Source organism: Strix aluco, chromosome 23, assembly GCF_031877795.1.
Source record: "Strix aluco isolate bStrAlu1 chromosome 23, bStrAlu1.hap1, whole genome shotgun sequence".
In the NCBI taxonomy this organism is placed as follows: Eukaryota; Metazoa; Chordata; class Aves; order Strigiformes; family Strigidae; genus Strix; species Strix aluco.
The window spans coordinates 2,292,473-2,309,208 of NC_133953.1; the positions used below are offsets into that span (position 1 = coordinate 2,292,473).

The 16,736-nt window shown below is 49.7% G+C and overlaps 5 protein-coding genes across 13 annotated transcripts in view; 3 read left to right on the forward strand and 2 right to left on the reverse strand.

The window, feature by feature from the left end:
* Positions 1-368: 368 nt before the first annotated feature.
* Positions 369-2,303, reverse strand: HSPB2 (heat shock protein family B (small) member 2). Its single transcript, XM_074848736.1, has 2 exons — positions 2,177-2,303; positions 369-1,299 (listed from the first exon to the last, which is right to left on the reverse strand). The coding sequence occupies exons 1-2, from the start codon at positions 2,268-2,270 to the stop codon at positions 848-850; spliced, it is 546 nt and encodes a 181-aa protein (XP_074704837.1). The 5' UTR covers positions 2,271-2,303; the 3' UTR covers positions 369-847.
* A 1,951-nt stretch (positions 2,304-4,254) lies between these two features.
* Positions 4,255-7,861, forward strand: CRYAB (crystallin alpha B). Its single transcript, XM_074848715.1, has 3 exons — positions 4,255-4,644; positions 6,240-6,362; positions 7,532-7,861. Exons 1-3 carry the CDS (start codon positions 4,447-4,449, stop codon positions 7,733-7,735), a joined length of 525 nt encoding a protein of 174 aa, XP_074704816.1. The 5' UTR covers positions 4,255-4,446; the 3' UTR covers positions 7,736-7,861.
* Positions 7,862-8,989: 1,128 nt separating this feature from the next.
* CFAP68 (cilia and flagella associated protein 68) lies at positions 8,990-11,850 on the reverse strand. Its single transcript, XM_074848894.1, has 3 exons — positions 11,604-11,850; positions 10,227-10,396; positions 8,990-9,293 (listed from the first exon to the last, which is right to left on the reverse strand). The coding sequence occupies exons 1-3, from the start codon at positions 11,848-11,850 to the stop codon at positions 9,252-9,254; spliced, it is 459 nt and encodes a 152-aa protein (XP_074704995.1). The 3' UTR covers positions 8,990-9,251.
* Positions 11,788-15,608, forward strand: FDXACB1 (ferredoxin-fold anticodon binding domain containing 1). 2 transcript variants are annotated; one of them, XM_074848713.1, is made up of 5 exons: positions 11,788-12,017; positions 12,573-12,729; positions 12,869-13,072; positions 13,242-13,400; positions 14,131-15,608. In XM_074848713.1, exons 1-5 carry the CDS (start codon positions 11,849-11,851, stop codon positions 15,314-15,316), a joined length of 1,875 nt encoding a protein of 624 aa, XP_074704814.1. In that variant the 5' UTR covers positions 11,788-11,848; the 3' UTR covers positions 15,317-15,608. The 2 variants fall into 2 exon arrangements, with proteins under 2 accessions (XP_074704814.1, XP_074704815.1); XM_074848714.1 differs by lacking the exon at positions 12,869-13,072.
* An 883-nt stretch (positions 15,609-16,491) lies between these two features.
* ALG9 (ALG9 alpha-1,2-mannosyltransferase) overlaps positions 16,492-16,736 on the forward strand; it is a 126,294-nt gene continuing 126,049 nt past the window's right edge. For 4 of the 8 annotated variants that reach the window (XR_012626203.1, XR_012626202.1, XM_074848711.1 and 1 more), the window contains exon 1: positions 16,493-16,670. Coding sequence is in view for 4 of the 8 variants with exons in the window: in XM_074848711.1 (XP_074704812.1) it covers positions 16,570-16,670 (101 nt within the window). In the remaining 4 variants the exon portion in view is untranslated. Of the gene's footprint in view, positions 16,671-16,736 lie in introns of all 8 variants that reach the window. The other 4 variants (XR_012626204.1, XR_012626205.1, XM_074848708.1 and 1 more) reach the window with 3 other exon arrangements.

Sequence of the window (16,736 nt, forward strand, 5' to 3'; positions counted from 1 at the left end):
AGCAGAGACTGTGGATTGGCATTTGTTTACTTGGGCTAACTCCAGGTGCAGGTCTGGAAATGCACAGTGAGCCTCCAAGAGCCCATCTCTCTACATCTTTTCTCCTCAAGGCTACTGCCCACTGTGGGCTCCCTACAACAGCAAGTAACTCCAGGTGCACCTGAGCCAGGAGGACCAATCACAGAGGTCCCCCTGGCTGCCCCATGGCCAGAGTCCCTCCAAGTCCCTACTGATGCTACTTCCACAGATGAGCTCAGTGTGAACTCTCCGCTGCTCTGCCCTGCACATCTGGAGCAGCTGAGCCACTGTTCATCCTTCCTGCTACAGAGTAGCTTGGCCAGAAGCAACATGAATCCAAGGCAAACAAGAGAAGATCAGAGGCAGATTTATTCCTCTTTCCTCCTGAGAGCTGCAGGCACTTTTACAGACCAACAAGCACCTTTTATCGCCACAAAGGTCAGCTCAGAAGCGAGGTACTGGGATCATTTCTTCCCTCTTTCCAGTACCCTTCTGGACTAGAGCACAGCAGCTGTCCACTGTGACACAGCCTCACAGTTTAGGGTAAGAGCGACCTTTGCCATTCGGGGTGAGAGAAGAGCACCCTACATTGTGCTCATTGAGCACTTGACCTAGGAGAAAACTTGCATTACAGTCCCTCACACTAACACTTTAGTCCCCCTCTTTTTTCAGTTCCAAGTCCCTTTTTCCAGCCATCAGCTTTAAGAAGCAGACTTCTGGCATATATGTGGCTGCTAAACACTGATGGTGAGAAATAGGGGTCTGGTACTGTGGATTCCCCATCCCTGTCCTCCCCCACCTTCCCTTTGTAAGCCCAGATGTGGGGCCTTTAGAACTCTTCCTTCCCTTCTCCTTCTTCAGACTGTTCTTCTTTCCCCACTGGCTGCTCCTGTTGGGTTATCTTCACCTCGTTGACTCTGGCTTTCACCTCCTTCCCCGTCCGGGGAGCCACAATGCTTAAGATGCCATCGTGGGACAACGTGGCTCTCACCAGCAAGGGATCAACATCCAGAGGGAGGATGTAGGTCCTGGTGAACTCTCGGGAGATGAAGCCATGGCGGTCAGCCTTCTGTGGGTGCTGTCCCATCACCTCCAGCAGGTTGTCTACGGTGCGGACAGTGAGCTCGTCTGGCAGGAAGTGACAGACATCCAAGAACACCTGGAATTTGTGGTCATTGAGGCTGATCTCAGAGGTGCCTCGATCCAGCTGCTTATTGATCCGAGGCCTGATGTAGTAGCCATGGTACAGGACAGGGGCTAAAATCTCACACGGGGACACACCTGTAAATGAGACTCGGTGAGGAGTGTGGGGTTTCCAGGGAAAGGAGTTGGACAAGGATGGTTGGCAGCAGATAGGGGAGGGTGACAGGAGGAGGCTGGGACCTGGCAAACATCCTGGTTTTGCCACCACATCGACACAATATGGATGGAGTCTCTTGTGGTTCCTACCTTTGCGTCTCTAAAACATGCACAGAGCCAGATGCCTGCCAGCCACTGCCTCCCACCACACAGCCGGCAGCTGCCAGCAAGCCAAGGGCTGGCATCCAGCTTTTGCATGTCTGCTGGGTGGACAGGGAGGGACTGGTAGGTGCACTGGGCACTCTGCAAAGCCCACAGCCAGGGATGGGCATGGAAAATGCTGATGGTGAAGAAACTGCCCTGAAGAACTAAAGGCCTTTTGTGTGCCATTGTCCAGGGGGCTTTCCTTGGAGCTTTTTGCCTTTTCACGCTGTTGTGCTGGTGCTGAATGGTTCTGCTGCTGCCCACATTCCTTCCCCTCTGCCAGCCACTGCCCGGCTTTGTGCTGAACACCCCAGCTCAGCTTTTCTTCACAGCCCCCGGCTACAAAAACTACCCCCCTGGAGCATTTTGCTCCATGTTTGCACAGCATATGCATGAATGCCAGACCACTGGGGGCATGAGGGAGGGACAGAAGAAACAGCAGTTGGCATGGATGGAGGAAGTCAACCTGAAGAGAGAGACCCTGGCTATTCCCTGGCTATTCCCCCCTGATTTGACCTGAGTTCTTATGCTCAAAATTCCTTGGCTCCAGCTTCCCTAGCCTGCTCTGGAGCTCAGTCTCCCCAGGGGAACTCCACCAGCCCTTCTGCACCAGAGGAGAGAAAGGTGGTGGGGGGGATCCCATCTCCTTTCTTACCTTCTCCAAAGTTCTGGTCGTAGATCTTGCTAGGGTTGGCAAACTCATACTCCGAACTCATGGGGTAGGCGTGGGGGACAGTCCGTGCAGCCATGGTGTGTCTGGGAAGGGGACTTTCCAAGCACTCACTGCCTCTGAGAGTGAAGGCTGCAGATTGCAAGGTTTTAATTGGGTGAATTCCACAGGGAGGAGTGTGTGATAAAAAGATGGACCAAAATAGCCACACGCACAGGCCCCAGGATGCCTCGCCAGGGTGATGACGGAAGCTTCTCGCTGCATTCCAGCAGGGAGTGCAGGCACTGCCTGCAGTCAGGGATGCCTCAGGAAAATCCCACACCTCCTCCCACGGCTCTGAGATCCCCTCCTCGAGCAGGGGGTGCAGGAGGCAAACGGGCAGCCAAGTACAGCAGGGAGGCACAGAGGTGAGTTGAGGGAGACTGAAGTAGGAAAATGCAGGACAGACCCCAGGCTCTGCTGCCTGTGGTGCTCCCAAAGGCAAGGGCCAGCAAGAAGGCTCACTGTAAGCAGGTTCAAGGAGTTCCTGACACTGGTCCTGCTGGCCCTGAAGCATGCTGTGGGGACAGGGCAATAGCTAATGCTGGCTGGTGCTTGGTCAGGTTGTGCAAAGTCGTGTGAAGCCATCATCACATCCATCGCCCCACTGTGAGCTTAGGGCCCAAATCAGTCCCTCCTGTGCCCTACACAAAGGAGCTTGATTTTCCCAGAAGCTGAGAAGACAGCTCAAGCCTTTTGGTGAAGTGCTGCAAGTAGTTAAGCAGGGCTAGACAGGATCCAGATCCCACTGCTGACACCTCCACATCCTGAACCATGCTGCTGCAAGCTGGCTGTTCGCTGGCCAGGGCTTTGGCACAATGTCATGAGACACGGAGAAATGCTTTTGACAGAGATCACAAGTTCACCAAGGATCTGAAGCTGGCATAGATACAGTTTTATTGAACTGGGCGGGATGGGGGGAGGGTGGGTGGAGGGGAGGAGTAGTGCCCAGTTAAACTCCTTGTACTCTGAAACCAGAGATTTCATTGAGTCCATGTCCCTGCAGTATGAGAGAGCAGGTGCATTGCTGTTGATGTAATGGGGAATTGGAGAAGGTATTTATGGCATGAGCTGTTGCACTGAGCAAATTCTGCTCCCTATTCTTGCAGGCAAGCTGAGAGGAAGAGGGTTAGACCCTTTTGCAAAGGACTGGTAGTGCTAGCAATAAGAACATTGTGCCTCTGAGCCAGTCGTTGTATTTAAGTTGCAGGCTCTCAGAGGCAGAGACTAGCTCTTGCCCTTTAAGAACAGTTGCTAGGCTGAACCCATTCTCATGATTTAGGTTCACAGGCGAGGCAGGAATTAAAATAAATGTGTGAATTAAGATGTATTAGGAGCATAATTACAGGAAATCAGCTTACTGCAGGGGCACAAGCAGATAGAGGTAGCTTGCATCCCTGAGAAGGCATGTCACAGTGCAGCACCATGGTGGCCGCTGGCATGCCCGGTTTGTCTCTGCTTACAGCCCTCTAGAGCACTCTGAGGTCACAAAGCATTAGGCTCTTCTCTCTCCAGCAAAGTGGTTTCTGTAGTGGGCAAAAGATGAGAGGTGCTGGGCTGAAGCACTGTGGAGAAAGCCATCCTTCATTCGCACCCACACAAAGGTCGTGCACTAAGGCAGGGAGGTGTATGTGCTGCAGAGAGCCACACTGCCAGGGGCATCTCAGCAAAGACCTCCAGGGATCTTTCCTGACCTCTGAGTAAAGCAGGCCTGTGGCTTTCTTTGCCTTAAGGAGAGGCAGAGCTCTTCCTAGACTGGTGGGTGATGTGGGGAGCTGAAGTCTCAGTGCTGGCAGTGGGAACAATGGCCCCTTGTACTTTTCCCTGTGAGCCAAAGATAGGAGCTACATTGATCCTGCTGGCATCCAAAGCAGCTGGAACATCCGCCAAGCTTGCCTGGGACTCTGCAGATAAACAGCACGTGGGGAGCAGGGCGGGTGGTTGGGCAGTTTGGCTTCTTGCTGCCCCATTAGGCTCCTTTTCTTCTTCTCCCCTTCCCCCTCCTCCTCAGCAGCGTGTTCAAATCCCCCAGACAGCTACTGGGCACTGCTGAAGGGACCAGCCCAGGAGTGGGACAATAAAATCCCTGACACCACTGTTCAAGAGGCCTCGCGGGGGGGGGAAGGCCAGGCCAGCTGTACGGGTATAAAGCTGGCCTGCACTCGCGGCACAGCACTGCAGCACAGTTGTTCGCCAGGCTCCTCCAGCGCACTCCAATGGATATCACCATTCATAACCCCCTGATCCGCAGACCCCTGTTATCTTGGTTGGCACCGAGTCGTATCTTTGACCAGATTTTCGGAGAACACCTGCAGGAGTCAGAGCTGCTCCCTGCTTCCCCCAGCCTCAGTCCCTTCCTGATGAGATCCCCCATTCTTCGGATGCCCAGTTGGCTAGAGACAGGACTCTCTGAGGTAATCTTCCCTTCTTAATGCTCTTTGTTACTGCTGTGTGCACATCCTGATGGGCCTGGAGCTGGAGACCCATGAGAGCTGAGAGCTTGGAAGCTGCTTGTAGGTGGTTATTAGGAAAAAGCTGGGGGAAAGGGTGCTGTGTTTGTGCCTCTGCTTCTCTGCATTAGGCAAGAACCTCTGCATGCTTTGCTCATCATTTGTGACTGAGAGCAAGTATTGCCATAGCGTTGGGAATAGAGGCAAACTGAGCTGAGTGTGTGTGGCAAATGACTGTAAGTGCTGATGGAAGAAAGGAGGAAGCCTAATTTCCCTGTCTGCTGTGCAAAACTTTCAATCCCACTCCCTGCTGAGAAGCAAACAGCACAGGGGTAGTGGGATCCTCATGTCAGGCAGTGTGGGACCTCATGGTTGCTGAGAAAAAAGAGGCCTATCTTAAAGAACCACTGCTGAGAAGAGCAGCACATATATAGGACCCAAAGGATCATGAAGCAGCAGTCTGCTTGCTTCAGGGGCTGAGTCAAGAGGCATGCATTTCGAACCAACTTGCCTGTTCTGTGAGTCAGCTGCCTTATTTACAAGTAACTTTTAGAGCTATTCTAAGCCAAAGGAGTGAGGGTTTTTTTTTTAATTGTTGTATAATATTTCCCCTTGATTTAGTGACCTGAGTCTGCCTGTCCACTGAAGCAGCCATAATAAGCACCACAGTTAACAACGTCTGACTATCTCAGTGGAGAAATCTTCACAAATAATCTAGAAGGAGATGGAATCACTTAGACTCCTGGGTCAAACTGGAAACCAGGAAGCATAGAGCTGGCACAGAGGCTGCCTCCACGTCCCAGAGCAGAGCTCCAGAAGGCTCGCATGCTCCCTCACCACAAATGCAGCAGGAAGGAAGAGACAGCCAGCTCATATAGCAAAGTCCCACAAACATGTCCAAGACAGGCAGAAAGTGCAAATTCAACCTCAGGAAGAAGTAAAAAGCAGTATTTGTTAGAGGTGATACAGTGCAAAATAGAAGGGAAGGAGGTGAGATTTGCAGCAGGTGACTCAGTTTCGGCAGAAGTCCTGCTGCTCAGATAACAGAGGTGAGCAGTGAGGCAGTACTGCTCGCCAGTGACACATTATTTTGGTTACCAAAGAGTGACGATGCAGGAGAAAGCCTGCAAGCCTGCAGATGGGCTGCAGTCAGCTCCACAGTCAGGTTTCTTTTGCTTGAAAGACTTTGCAAAATTCAGTCACAGAAACTGGAAACCTCCAGACATTCTGTAAAAAGAACTGGATGCGAAACCCGTATGCCAACTAAAGAGACAGTTTTAACAAATTCAGATTAAGAAAATCTCTTCCTCACTCCCAAGCAAAGCATTTATCCCATGTGATCAAGAGAAGGCATTCACATTTTAGATACTGTAGTGATAGCCATTAATGTACCAGGCCAGCAAGGGACAAAGCCATGCAGATCAGTATCCCAGGATCGAATGAAGGTCAGGCAGTGCAGTGTAGATACCAGCTTGGGTCTGGAACTGCTATATTCTAAGAGCCTTTTCAAGCTGAAACCCTCACCTGCTCTTTTCTGAGGTCACCTCCTTGTTTTTCAGATGCGACTGGAGAAGGACAAATTTTCTGTAAATCTTGATGTGAAGCATTTCTCCCCTGAGGAGCTAAAAGTGAAGGTGCTTGGGGACATGATAGAAATTCATGGGAAACACGAGGAGCGCCAGGTACTTCTACTTTAACTGTGCGACTGATAAAGTCAGTGTGAACTTCCTCATCTATGGTTAAACAAGGAGACTGCAAAACAATCCTCTCCTGTCTCACCTCAAATACTTCTAATGTTTTTTACCAACCAATCCTAATGGAAGATGCTCTCTGCAACCCCCCCAGCTGATCCCAGACTGGGCAGCAACAGGGTGGAGATTTATTGCTGATATTACATGAACTGTGAACTGAACTGGAAAATCATCTTTGAAATGGGCATTTCTGGGCCTCCCTCTTTCTGGGAAGAGGTGAGGAATGCAGGGAGGCATTCAATAAGCTACCAACGAACTTTAATAATTAAACCACATAATGAATCAATGCATTACCCTGTGCTGTTACCGTGAGGCTACCTCTTCCTGAAAAAGGCCCATCTATCAGTTTGTAATCCATAAAGGTTGTGTTCTGCTGTCAGTCATCCCACTGCTTTCTGGCTCTGGAGACCTCTGTGGCAACCGGGCAGACACAAGTCAAAAGCTATGTCCGAAGCTGTATGTAACAGGGTTTGTCAGTCCCCATCTCCCTCCCACCTGCCACCCCCGCCTCCTTGCCAGAAGGAAATGAATATGCATGACAAAGTAGCTATGTCACTGGAATTGTCAGCTCTGAGAGTTTCTGGGAGCACAGAACTGTCAGTCAGGAAATACAGCATTACTTGTAGCTGGTAGAAGCCTCTAATCCTGACGTAGCTTCTGCAAATATTTTTGGCTAAGAAAATAACCAAGCACTATAGCAGAGATCAGCTCACTTAAAAGCTGTGTATTACTAGAGCTCTGGAGACCCTCAGGAACGGGTGTGGTTGGCACTGCATGTAGGTCTAGCTGCTGCATTTTAGGAATGACAGCACACCACTGTGCAATGAAGCCAGTCTCTGGCTGGCACAAGCTGGAACATAGAGCCTCCTCCTATAAACAGTGCACTTGCAGGCACCTGCAGCCTGGGCAGGGCACTCACTTTGGCCAGTCTTGGCTCTTTAAAAAGGGCGTCTCATAATAAAAACTCTTAACTTTCTGAAAAGTTTTCCTTTGAGAGCTGGAGCTTCCCAGTCTCAGACTTTATGCAGAGGGCCCATGGTTTAGGTGGAACTGAGTGAACGTTTCTAATCAGGGCTGTTCCTTCTCTTCTCCTTTTGAAGGATGAGCATGGCTTTATTGCCAGGGAGTTCAACAGGAAATACAGGATTCCAGATGATGTGGACCCTCTGACCATAACCTCATCTCTCTCTCTGGATGGTGTCCTGACTGTGAGCGCACCGAGGAAACTAAGTGACGTCCCTGAGCGCACTATCCCTATCACCCGTGAAGAGAAGCCTGCCATTGCAGGAGCCCAAAGGAAGTAGGCCGCTATTTAAAATCACTCTGGTGGCCATTCAAGAGCACTTTTCATCAGGTGCCAGCTATACTGAATGGCTACTCTTACTATTTATGCTGAGTAAGTTTGCTAACAAATAAAACATGAATAAGCAGTTTGTATTTTCTTGTTTTGAGCACTGAGGACACAGGAAGTGTTGGGTCAAGAAAGCTGTGTAAGGTTGCTGTGCAGGGAAACATACCTGGCATCATTCTTGCTTACAGCTTGAGGGGCAGGTGTGTCCAGGAGAGCTTGTCTTGTGTTCAGAAACACTTTGCTAGCTTCACTTCGTGTACTCTAATGTTTTGCAAACATCTAATTGCATTAGCCTTTTCCTTCAATGTTGCCAGAGGATTTCAGAATGTTTCACAAGCAACAGAAACGTTTCTCCAGTGGAGATTAGACTGGTAAAACAACTTCATGACAATCGAAACCTATTTGAACTGTGGGTATTAGATAACAACCGAATGGAACACAACTGTATCTTAAATCTTTAGAATGACTCACATTATGGAGAAGCATCCAAGTGCGGCAACCAATTCAGAGCAGTTGCAGATGAAAACTGCAGAGCTGCAGTAAACACAGATATATCCAGAGAAGAAAAACACCCTGCTCTCATGGTACAAATCACGTCACTTTGAAACTAAGTTGTCAGTGCTCCTCAAACAATGAACAGGATCTGACGTCTACGGTATTAATCTGACTTAAGCTAACATTGTCGAGTGGTACAAAACACTTCTCAGGTGTCATCATCTGCTTAGCACCTCTCTTCAAAGGGATATGAGCATAAAGGAAAGTCTGTATTACTGGAATTGAATTTCTAAAATTCATCTCCAAAAAGGACAGAATGCCATAGATCTGTTGCACAGATCATCAGACTCAGTTATGACCTGACCTACTTTCTATGTTCCTCATACCTGCTAAGACAAAACTTGTCTTAGAAGGGATTAGTTTAAATCTCAAATGGACTGTGAGGACATCCTTCTTCCATGGCTTTAAGTGAGAAAAATAAAATGAGCACTCAGTGATTAGGGGTCATTGTCAAATACCCCAAATCCCACCTAATTGCCAAGGTCTAGTGTTTCCTATTAGCCTATTAGGTTCTAAGCTCTTCCAGTTCAGGTGTTGGTTGGGCTTGACTGACAAGGCACAGGGTGACTGGTGACTTGCAGTCACCTCTGCACACAAGACAAATGACAGAAATATGCATAGGTTACCAACAATACAGCTTAGAAAGCAGGAAGAAAATTCTTCACATGATGCTACATTTGGCTTTAATGTGTGACAGGTCTTTTTGCTTGAAGGATATCCTTGTGGCACTGATAGCAGACAGGCCTCCTCTTTTTCTGAAGGTATAGTCTGCACATTCTCTTCATCTCTCTTGCTTTTCCTGCATCCTTTGTGTTCCTTCTCTGAGTGTTGGACACAAGCAAAGAAAATGCTGCCATATGGGGTCTATTGTGTAGCAAGACTGAGCAGTTAGGTTGAACGAAGGAGGCTCCATCTCAGGGTGGTGGCCTGGAAACCAATAGGTTCTGTTTCAAATCCTAAAAGAATAAGCACAAAAAAACTTGAGGAAGTGCAAAATAGTAAGAATATATCCAGAAAGCACAACTGAGGGAAATCTTTTCTGTAGAGCAGGGGATTGTTAGGCTCAAATTCAGGAGCAAGAAATTGGAATTTTGTGTGAAAGCTCATTGGGGAAAATGTGATGAGGTTAGCTAGACAAGAACACTTGAAATGCAAATACCACTCCCTGAATGACTTGAAATACCTGTTCTGTGGTGGCACAGGAGCACAACTCCACAATGAGAAAATGACAGAAAAGAATTCTGTCATCTCCAAGCACAAATGTCATTCAGAAGCTCCTCTGTAGCTACACTACAGATCCAACAGACTACTGCGTTTCTGTTCTGTGCAGGTACTTTTAATTCTCTGACGCTTTCCCATGCTGTAATCTGAAGAGTATGTTATTTCAAAGCAGTGAGTATACTGAAAAGAAAAACTCACATTTAGCATGACTAAATATAAGTAAAAAACTTTAACATTTTATATCCTACAGGCAGACCAAAGTATCTGCAATTGCACTGCTACTTTCAAATCAGTCTAACCTAAGATCACAAAGTTTTGGTGATTACTATTTTGATTCACCATCTGAACAGCAAAAGAAAGAGAGCTGGACTGGGGCCACTGGTACAAGGAGTAAGACGTGAGTTTAAACAAAAAAGCATTCCTCACATCTTTACTCCTGTAGTGAAACTGTTGTAGGGCACTCATCAGAGGAAAGGGTGCTGATTGTTGCCTTTCTGCAAGGAGCTGGGCTGCAGAAAGGGAAGCTACTCATGGGAGGCTTACCTCTGATGTATCCATCGCTGGGGATGGAAAGGATAATGCCCCGTGTGCATGACAAATTAAGTGACCAGTGATCGTGTCAACTGAGATTTGCTATATCCACAAAAAGAAAAAGCACAGGGACATACCTGGGAAGGAAGTGGCTTGAGCTGCACAATTCTCTGGATATCGTATCGCTCTTCATTCCAGTTCCCCATAACGGTTTTTGTTGAGTAATCATTTTCATTGGTGGTGCACCTGCAGCCATACTGGTGTAACTTAGAAGTGGTGTCCCAGACCATCCACAGTTCCCCACAGCCTGTAGCATGCATTAAGGAGCCATGGAGGGAGTTGTACAAACAGATCTTGGACACGATCTGGCAATAGGAATCAACAACTCCCTGGGCTCATCTTGGATCTCAAGGGCAGGTAACATGACATGGAATGTTGCCCCTTCCACACCCCTGGTGACTGGAGAGGGACCTCCTATACTTCCACATGTGCCAGGGGCCATCAGAAAATGTGTTCCTTCTTGATGACAAAAAGCATTTTTAATTTTTTTTGGGGGGGTGGGGGTGGTATCTCTTTTCCTAAACTGTGATACTGCATTACTCAGCTTCATGTTACTGAATACCTCGCAGAGTAACTTTGGAATAGACAAAGTGATTTACCCAAGGCCACAGGGACCCAATGCCTGAGCCAGGACCAGACGTCATAAAATGCAATCAGCAGGTCTCTGTTGGCGCTTGCCTTTGCCAATTTTAAGCCTTCCACTGTCATTACCCATGTGACTCCTGAAACACTGTCCTTGCCCTGTGCCAGCAGCTGAGGGCACACAAGTATCAGCACTAGCATGGCCAGCAGGGACAGGGAAGGGATCTTGCCCCTGTACTTGGCACTGGTGAGGCCACCCCTCGATGAGTGGGTTCAGTTTCGGGCCCCTCACTCCAAAAAGGCCATTGAATGACTCGAGCGTGTCCAGAGAAGGGCAACGGAGCTGGTGCAGGGTCTGGAGCACAGGTCTGATGGGGAGCGGCTGAGGGAACTGGGGGGGTTTAGTCTGGAGAAGAGGAGGCTGAGGGGAGACCTCCTGGCCCTCTACAACTGCCTGAAAGGAGGGTGCAGAAAGCTGGGGATGAGCCTCTTTAACCAAGTAATAAGCAATAGGACAAGAGGGAATGGCCTCAAGTTGCGCCAGGGAAGGTTTAGACTGGATATTAGGAAGTACTTCTTTGCAGAAGGGGTTGTTGGGCGTTGGAATGGGCTACCCAGGGAGGTGGTGGAGTCCCCATCCCTGGAGGGGTTCAAGAGGCGGGTTGACCCAGCGCTGAGGGATCTGGTGGAGTTGGGATCTGTCAGTGCTGGGTTAACGGTTGGACTGGATGATCTTCAAGGTCCTTTCCAACCGAGATGATTCTGTGATCCTGTGAAACAGAACAGGCCACAGAAAAGCATCGCTATTCTCTCTCAAGCCCTAAGGTGCAGCCCCGGGCCCGCCCATTACAGCCAGGGGCGCCGGCCGCTACCTGCGCCCTGCGCGGAGGGTCCCTGACGGGGAGCGGCTGCTGCCCAAGCACCGGGGAGGCCCGCAGAGGCCCGGGCCGCGCCCGCGCGGAGAAGCCGGCGCAGGGGAGGAGCGGAGGGCCGGGGCGGCGGCGAGGAGCAGCTGGCGGCCCCACCGCCGGGGCCCCAGAGCGGCCGGGGGCGGCGCGGGATGACGTCACCATCAGGCGACGAGACGTCATGAGGGAGCGCCGGGCGGGCTGCGGGCATGGCGCCCGTGCGGCGAGTCCTGCTGCTCGGGGAGGGCAACTTCTCTTTCGCGGCCTCTCTGTGCGGGGCTGCGGGGACTCACGTCGTTGCCACTTGCTACGAGAACGAAGAGGAGGTGTCCGGGAGGGGGCGAGCCGCGGAAAGCATCCGGCGGCTGCGGGAGAGAGGTGGGTCGGCGCCGGCGGCGCTGGGCCGGCTGGTGGGGAGGGAGGGAGGGAGGGAGGGAGGGAGGGTGGTAGCGGGGGCCCTCGGGCAAAGCCACGTAGGAGGCTGGGACGGAGAGGGAAGCGGTGTCGGTAGTACCCAGCCGTTAGCTGTAACCGCTCTCCTCGTATCGGCCGAAGCAAGGCTGTAGAGCCGTAATGCCTGCTTTAAATCAGGGACCTGGCGCTGCGGTGCCTCCGTAGGAACCGTCCAGTCCCTTTATCGCCCTTCACCCCTTTTGCCACGAGAAATTGGAGTTGTCCAAGAGACTAAATCGAATACGCTAAAATCTAATCAGACAGAAATAATACTGCAGCAAGTAGCCAGTGAGCAGAAGTCTCTGCAAGAGAGCAAAGGGAGCCTGGGCTTTCTGGTTTTCCTAATGCACATGAGTGGGAAGAGGCCTGGCAGCTGCTGGTCTGGTGTGCTGAAAAATGGGCTAGAGGACTTTGCTACCTTTCTTTAAAATTTTCCATAATGATAAACATCAGGCTCTTGTTTTTCATTTACTTTTGAAGGAGCTGAAGTTGTCTTTTCTGTGGACTGCACCAAGCTGAAGGACTATTTTTTACCAGAAAAAAGAGAATTTGATTGTATTTATTTCAACTTCCCTCACTGTGGGAGAAAGGCTGGGGTAGTGAAGAATAGGGAGCTTCTTGCCCACTTTTTCCATAGGTAAGTAAACCAGAAGTAGTTCTAAGCTAATTGACTGCTGTGATACAGATTTCTAGCTGTGTTACAGGTGTTTTTCTGGCACTATAAAATTTTTGGGTGTGCTAGTGGCATTTTTCTTGTTGCCTGGCTTTCCTTGCAGCTCTGCAGAAGTGCTGACAGAGGATGGAGAGGTCCATGTGGCTCTTTGCAGTGGACAGGGTGGGACACCTGCTGATCAACCAAGGAGAGAATGGCACAACAGCTGGCAAATAGTGGCTGTGGCAGCAGGAGCTGGATTTATCTTGAGTAACGTTCATCCTTTTAGAGCAGAGACTATCCATGGATATAAGTGTACAGGCTACAGGTAACCATCGTGGCAAAACTGAAAAGTTGATTCTTGTGCTCTTATAATGCCTAGCACCAGTATGTTCTTCTAGTATCTTGTTTGTTGAGTTATCTGTGTAACGCTTACTCATGACACATTAAATACAGGAAACAATCAATGACTTTGCTCTGCTTTTGTGCATTGTCAGGAGTCAAGATAAATCTTTCTGTGTAGAGGGTGCTCTGAACCACATTTTCACACGAAGCATGCCACTTCTGTATTTCAAACCTATGATCTGCGAGACAGAACTGGAAAGCCGAAAAGTTTCTTTTCAAGTACCACAAGTACTTGTGGATAAAATTAATAGGTAAGTTTTATAATTAGTTTCTGTTTGGTAATAACACACACTCCTGCTCTCAGTGGGAATGACCAGCATAGATGTCGGATAAAGTGGAATTCCTTCACTTTCACCCCTTTTACCTTTACAGAATTTCCTGTTCCATTTCTTCTTAAAGTCTGCTTCATGTTGGCTTTTGGTTATGGCCTACTTAAAGTTTCTTTTTGTTCTGTAGACTTATTTTTATTGTTGAGACCAAGCTGCTATATACTTGAACACACAAATAAAGATGAAAACTTTAATCTGTTTTAATGTAGTGTGGAAGAAATTCAGGAGCTGACTTGGTGTCTGCTAATATCACAATACCAAGGCTAGCTAGGATAAAAAATGCTAACCTCTCTGGCGAACTGCTGTGTACCTTGGAGACTATCCAGGGCTAGCATAATTTGATTCATTTCTGTATTGTGGTAATGACTGTGCTGAGTGAAAATGGTGCTGCTGACTGTTAAGTTCCATTCCTTTTTTACCAGCAAAAGTGCAGTTAATTCTTGAGTGCAACCTGGAGGCAAACACCTGAAAACATGTTAGTCATTGCAGCACCTTTTATGAAAGACTTGGCTTGTTCAGTTAGTTACTAGAAACCGGCTTAATATCTGAGATTGTTTTGGGTAAATTGCTGAATTCAAATTATGATCACGGGAAGGCACTGAAAGGAAATCTGTTTAGTGCTGTCTGTAATCTGCACTTTTATTTTTCACAGGGGTTTCCTAGAACTAAATTCAAATCATCCGGTACGGACAGTAAAGGAGAAGCTCACTGCAGGGCTCAGACAAGCCTTTCCGTTACAAAACACTGACTGCTGCCTTTCCCTGCTCCATGAAGGTCACCTCAATGATGTTTGTCACTCAAATATCTTTTGGATCATTCTGAGCCCAGAGGAGACTCCAAGCACTGAAGAAATATCTAATGGACTGGCAAAACCCAAATTTTCACATGTTGATTTTTGCAGGGACACAGATAAGAATGGCTGGGTGAATGTGCAAGAGGGATGCCACATTTCAAAACGGTATTATCTTAGACCTTCACTTCTACCTTATGCTCATGCAATAACACAAAGAGGAGACTTTCTCCCGGGGACACTTCATGTTCTTTCAGGCCCAGTTTTCAGGAAGTGTCTTATCAGTCCTTACTCCATGCCTGTCTTCCATGAGGTGGTTTTTGTATGTGCAGTTAACAGGGGTACAGAGAACAGCTGTATCCAGATGTTGGTGAATAACATTAAAACCAGCATACATTCTCTTCACCAGGCTGTTTCCAGTTTTAAACTGAGTATCAATCTGCAGGAAGCAACGAGCTTTGAAACAGCTGAGCTAAATGACTTTGCTGCATTTGAATCTCATCTTAGTAAAATTCAGTACTTCATCTGTATGAAGACAGACACTTCAGGCTTCTGTGAGAAGGGCTCCTGTGTGGGAATTATAAGGACAGCTCATTACGAACTAGTAAGCAGTGAGTTGGTGGTTGTCTTTGCTTCACTGAATCTTGACCTCCTAGCCATGCTGCTCTGTGGAATACCTGACTGGCGAATGCTCTGGACATCGGACACACGGTTCCTCCATCAGTTTCCCAGAGGAGAGTTAAGGCTTTTCAAGAGTTTTTCTCTCTATCCACCTTCCTATGTGCATGATGTCAGCTTTTGGGTTCCTGATGGGGAGCAATTTGATGAAGTTGCTTTTCACACCATTGCTAGGCAGGTGTCGGGTGAAATGGTCATATCCCTCCAGTTAATCGACAGTTTCCAACAGTCAGAGACCAGACGGAAGAGCCTCTGCTACAGACTGACCTTTCAGTCCTGTGACAAGGCACTGAGCCGCCAGGAGGTGGCAGAGATGCAGCTGCTCTTCCGGAAGGAAATCAACCAACGCTTGCGTGTAACTCTTCGGTAGAGCGTTGTATGTTGTTTTCAGGTGTGTCAGCAGCATCTGCACTTGTTGCTGATCTGGAAAACGTAGCCTACATCTTGTTGGACCTAACACTGTGTGTTATTACAGTGCCTCTTACAAAGGCGGTGTGGACTTCGAGTACCTGCACACATTCTAAATGTGGAAATTCCTGCTAATGAAGACCAAGCACCTTCCTGTTCTGCATGTGTGTAACGAAACTTCATTTCAAAATGTGGAGCCTTTCTTCGCTAGGGTCCTGTGAGACTGGGAGTACTCAATAAAATGCTTTCTCCAACTGCGTGTTTTCCAATTAGCTCCTTTCCTGCCCAGTCCAGCAGGGGTAGGTGGGGCAGTGAGTAACTGCTCTTGTAGGGCTGCAACAGTCGGGCCCGTGTGTGATGGGGAGAGCAGCCCCCTCAAGAAACAGAATCACAGAATCATCTCGGTTGGAAAGGACCTTGAAGATCATCCAGTCCAACCGTTAACCTAGCACTGATAGTTCCCAACTCCACCAGATCCCTCAGCACTGTGTCAACCCGACTCTTAAACCCCTCCAGGGATGGGGACTCCACCACCTCCCTGGGCAGCCCATTCCAACGCCCAACAACCCCTTCTGGAAAGAAATGCTTACTAATATCTAGTCTAAACCTTCCCTGGCACAACTTGAGGCCATTCCCTCTTGTTCTATTGCTTATTGTTTAAAGAGACTCATCCCCCCCCCTCTCTGCACCCTCCTTTCAGGGAGTTGTAGAGGGCCAGGAGGTCTCCCCTCAGCCTCCTCCAGACTAACCCCCCCCAGTTCCCTCAGCCGCTCCCCATCAGACCTGTGCTCCAGACCCTGCACCAGCTCCGTTGCCCTTCTCTGGACACGCTCGAGTCATTCAATGGCCTTTTTGGAGTGAGGGGCCCAAAACTGAACCCACTCATCGAGGGGCGGCCTCACCAGTGCCGAGCCCAGGTGTCAGATCCCTTCCCTGTCCCTGCTGGCCACGCTAGTGCTGATACAAGTCACGCGGGTGGGCGAGGGCGCCTTGTTCTGGTCCGGCGCTCCCGGCCACCAGCGTCCGTCCCGCAGCGACCGGCCGCGGCCTCCGGCGGCGCGAGCCGCGCGCGGTCCCGGGGCAGAGCGCGCAGACGCCGCCCGCGCACGCCCCCGTGCCCACACCTGGCATGGCGGCCGGCGGCTTCGGCCCCGCCTCTCGGCTCGTCTTGTCCGCCGGTGGCAGGGAGCGGGCGCTCAGCTTCCCGTACTCGACATGGCCGCCAAGGGGGCCCGGCAGCGGCCGCGGGCCGGAGGCGGCGGGGAGCCGGCCCGGCCGCGTTCGGAGGGCGCGGGCGCGGAGGAGGCCCGTCTGGAGTAGGTGTCGGAGCGGGGCGGCGGGGACCCAGAGCCGGGGCTGCGGCGAGCGCCGGGCGCGGGCCC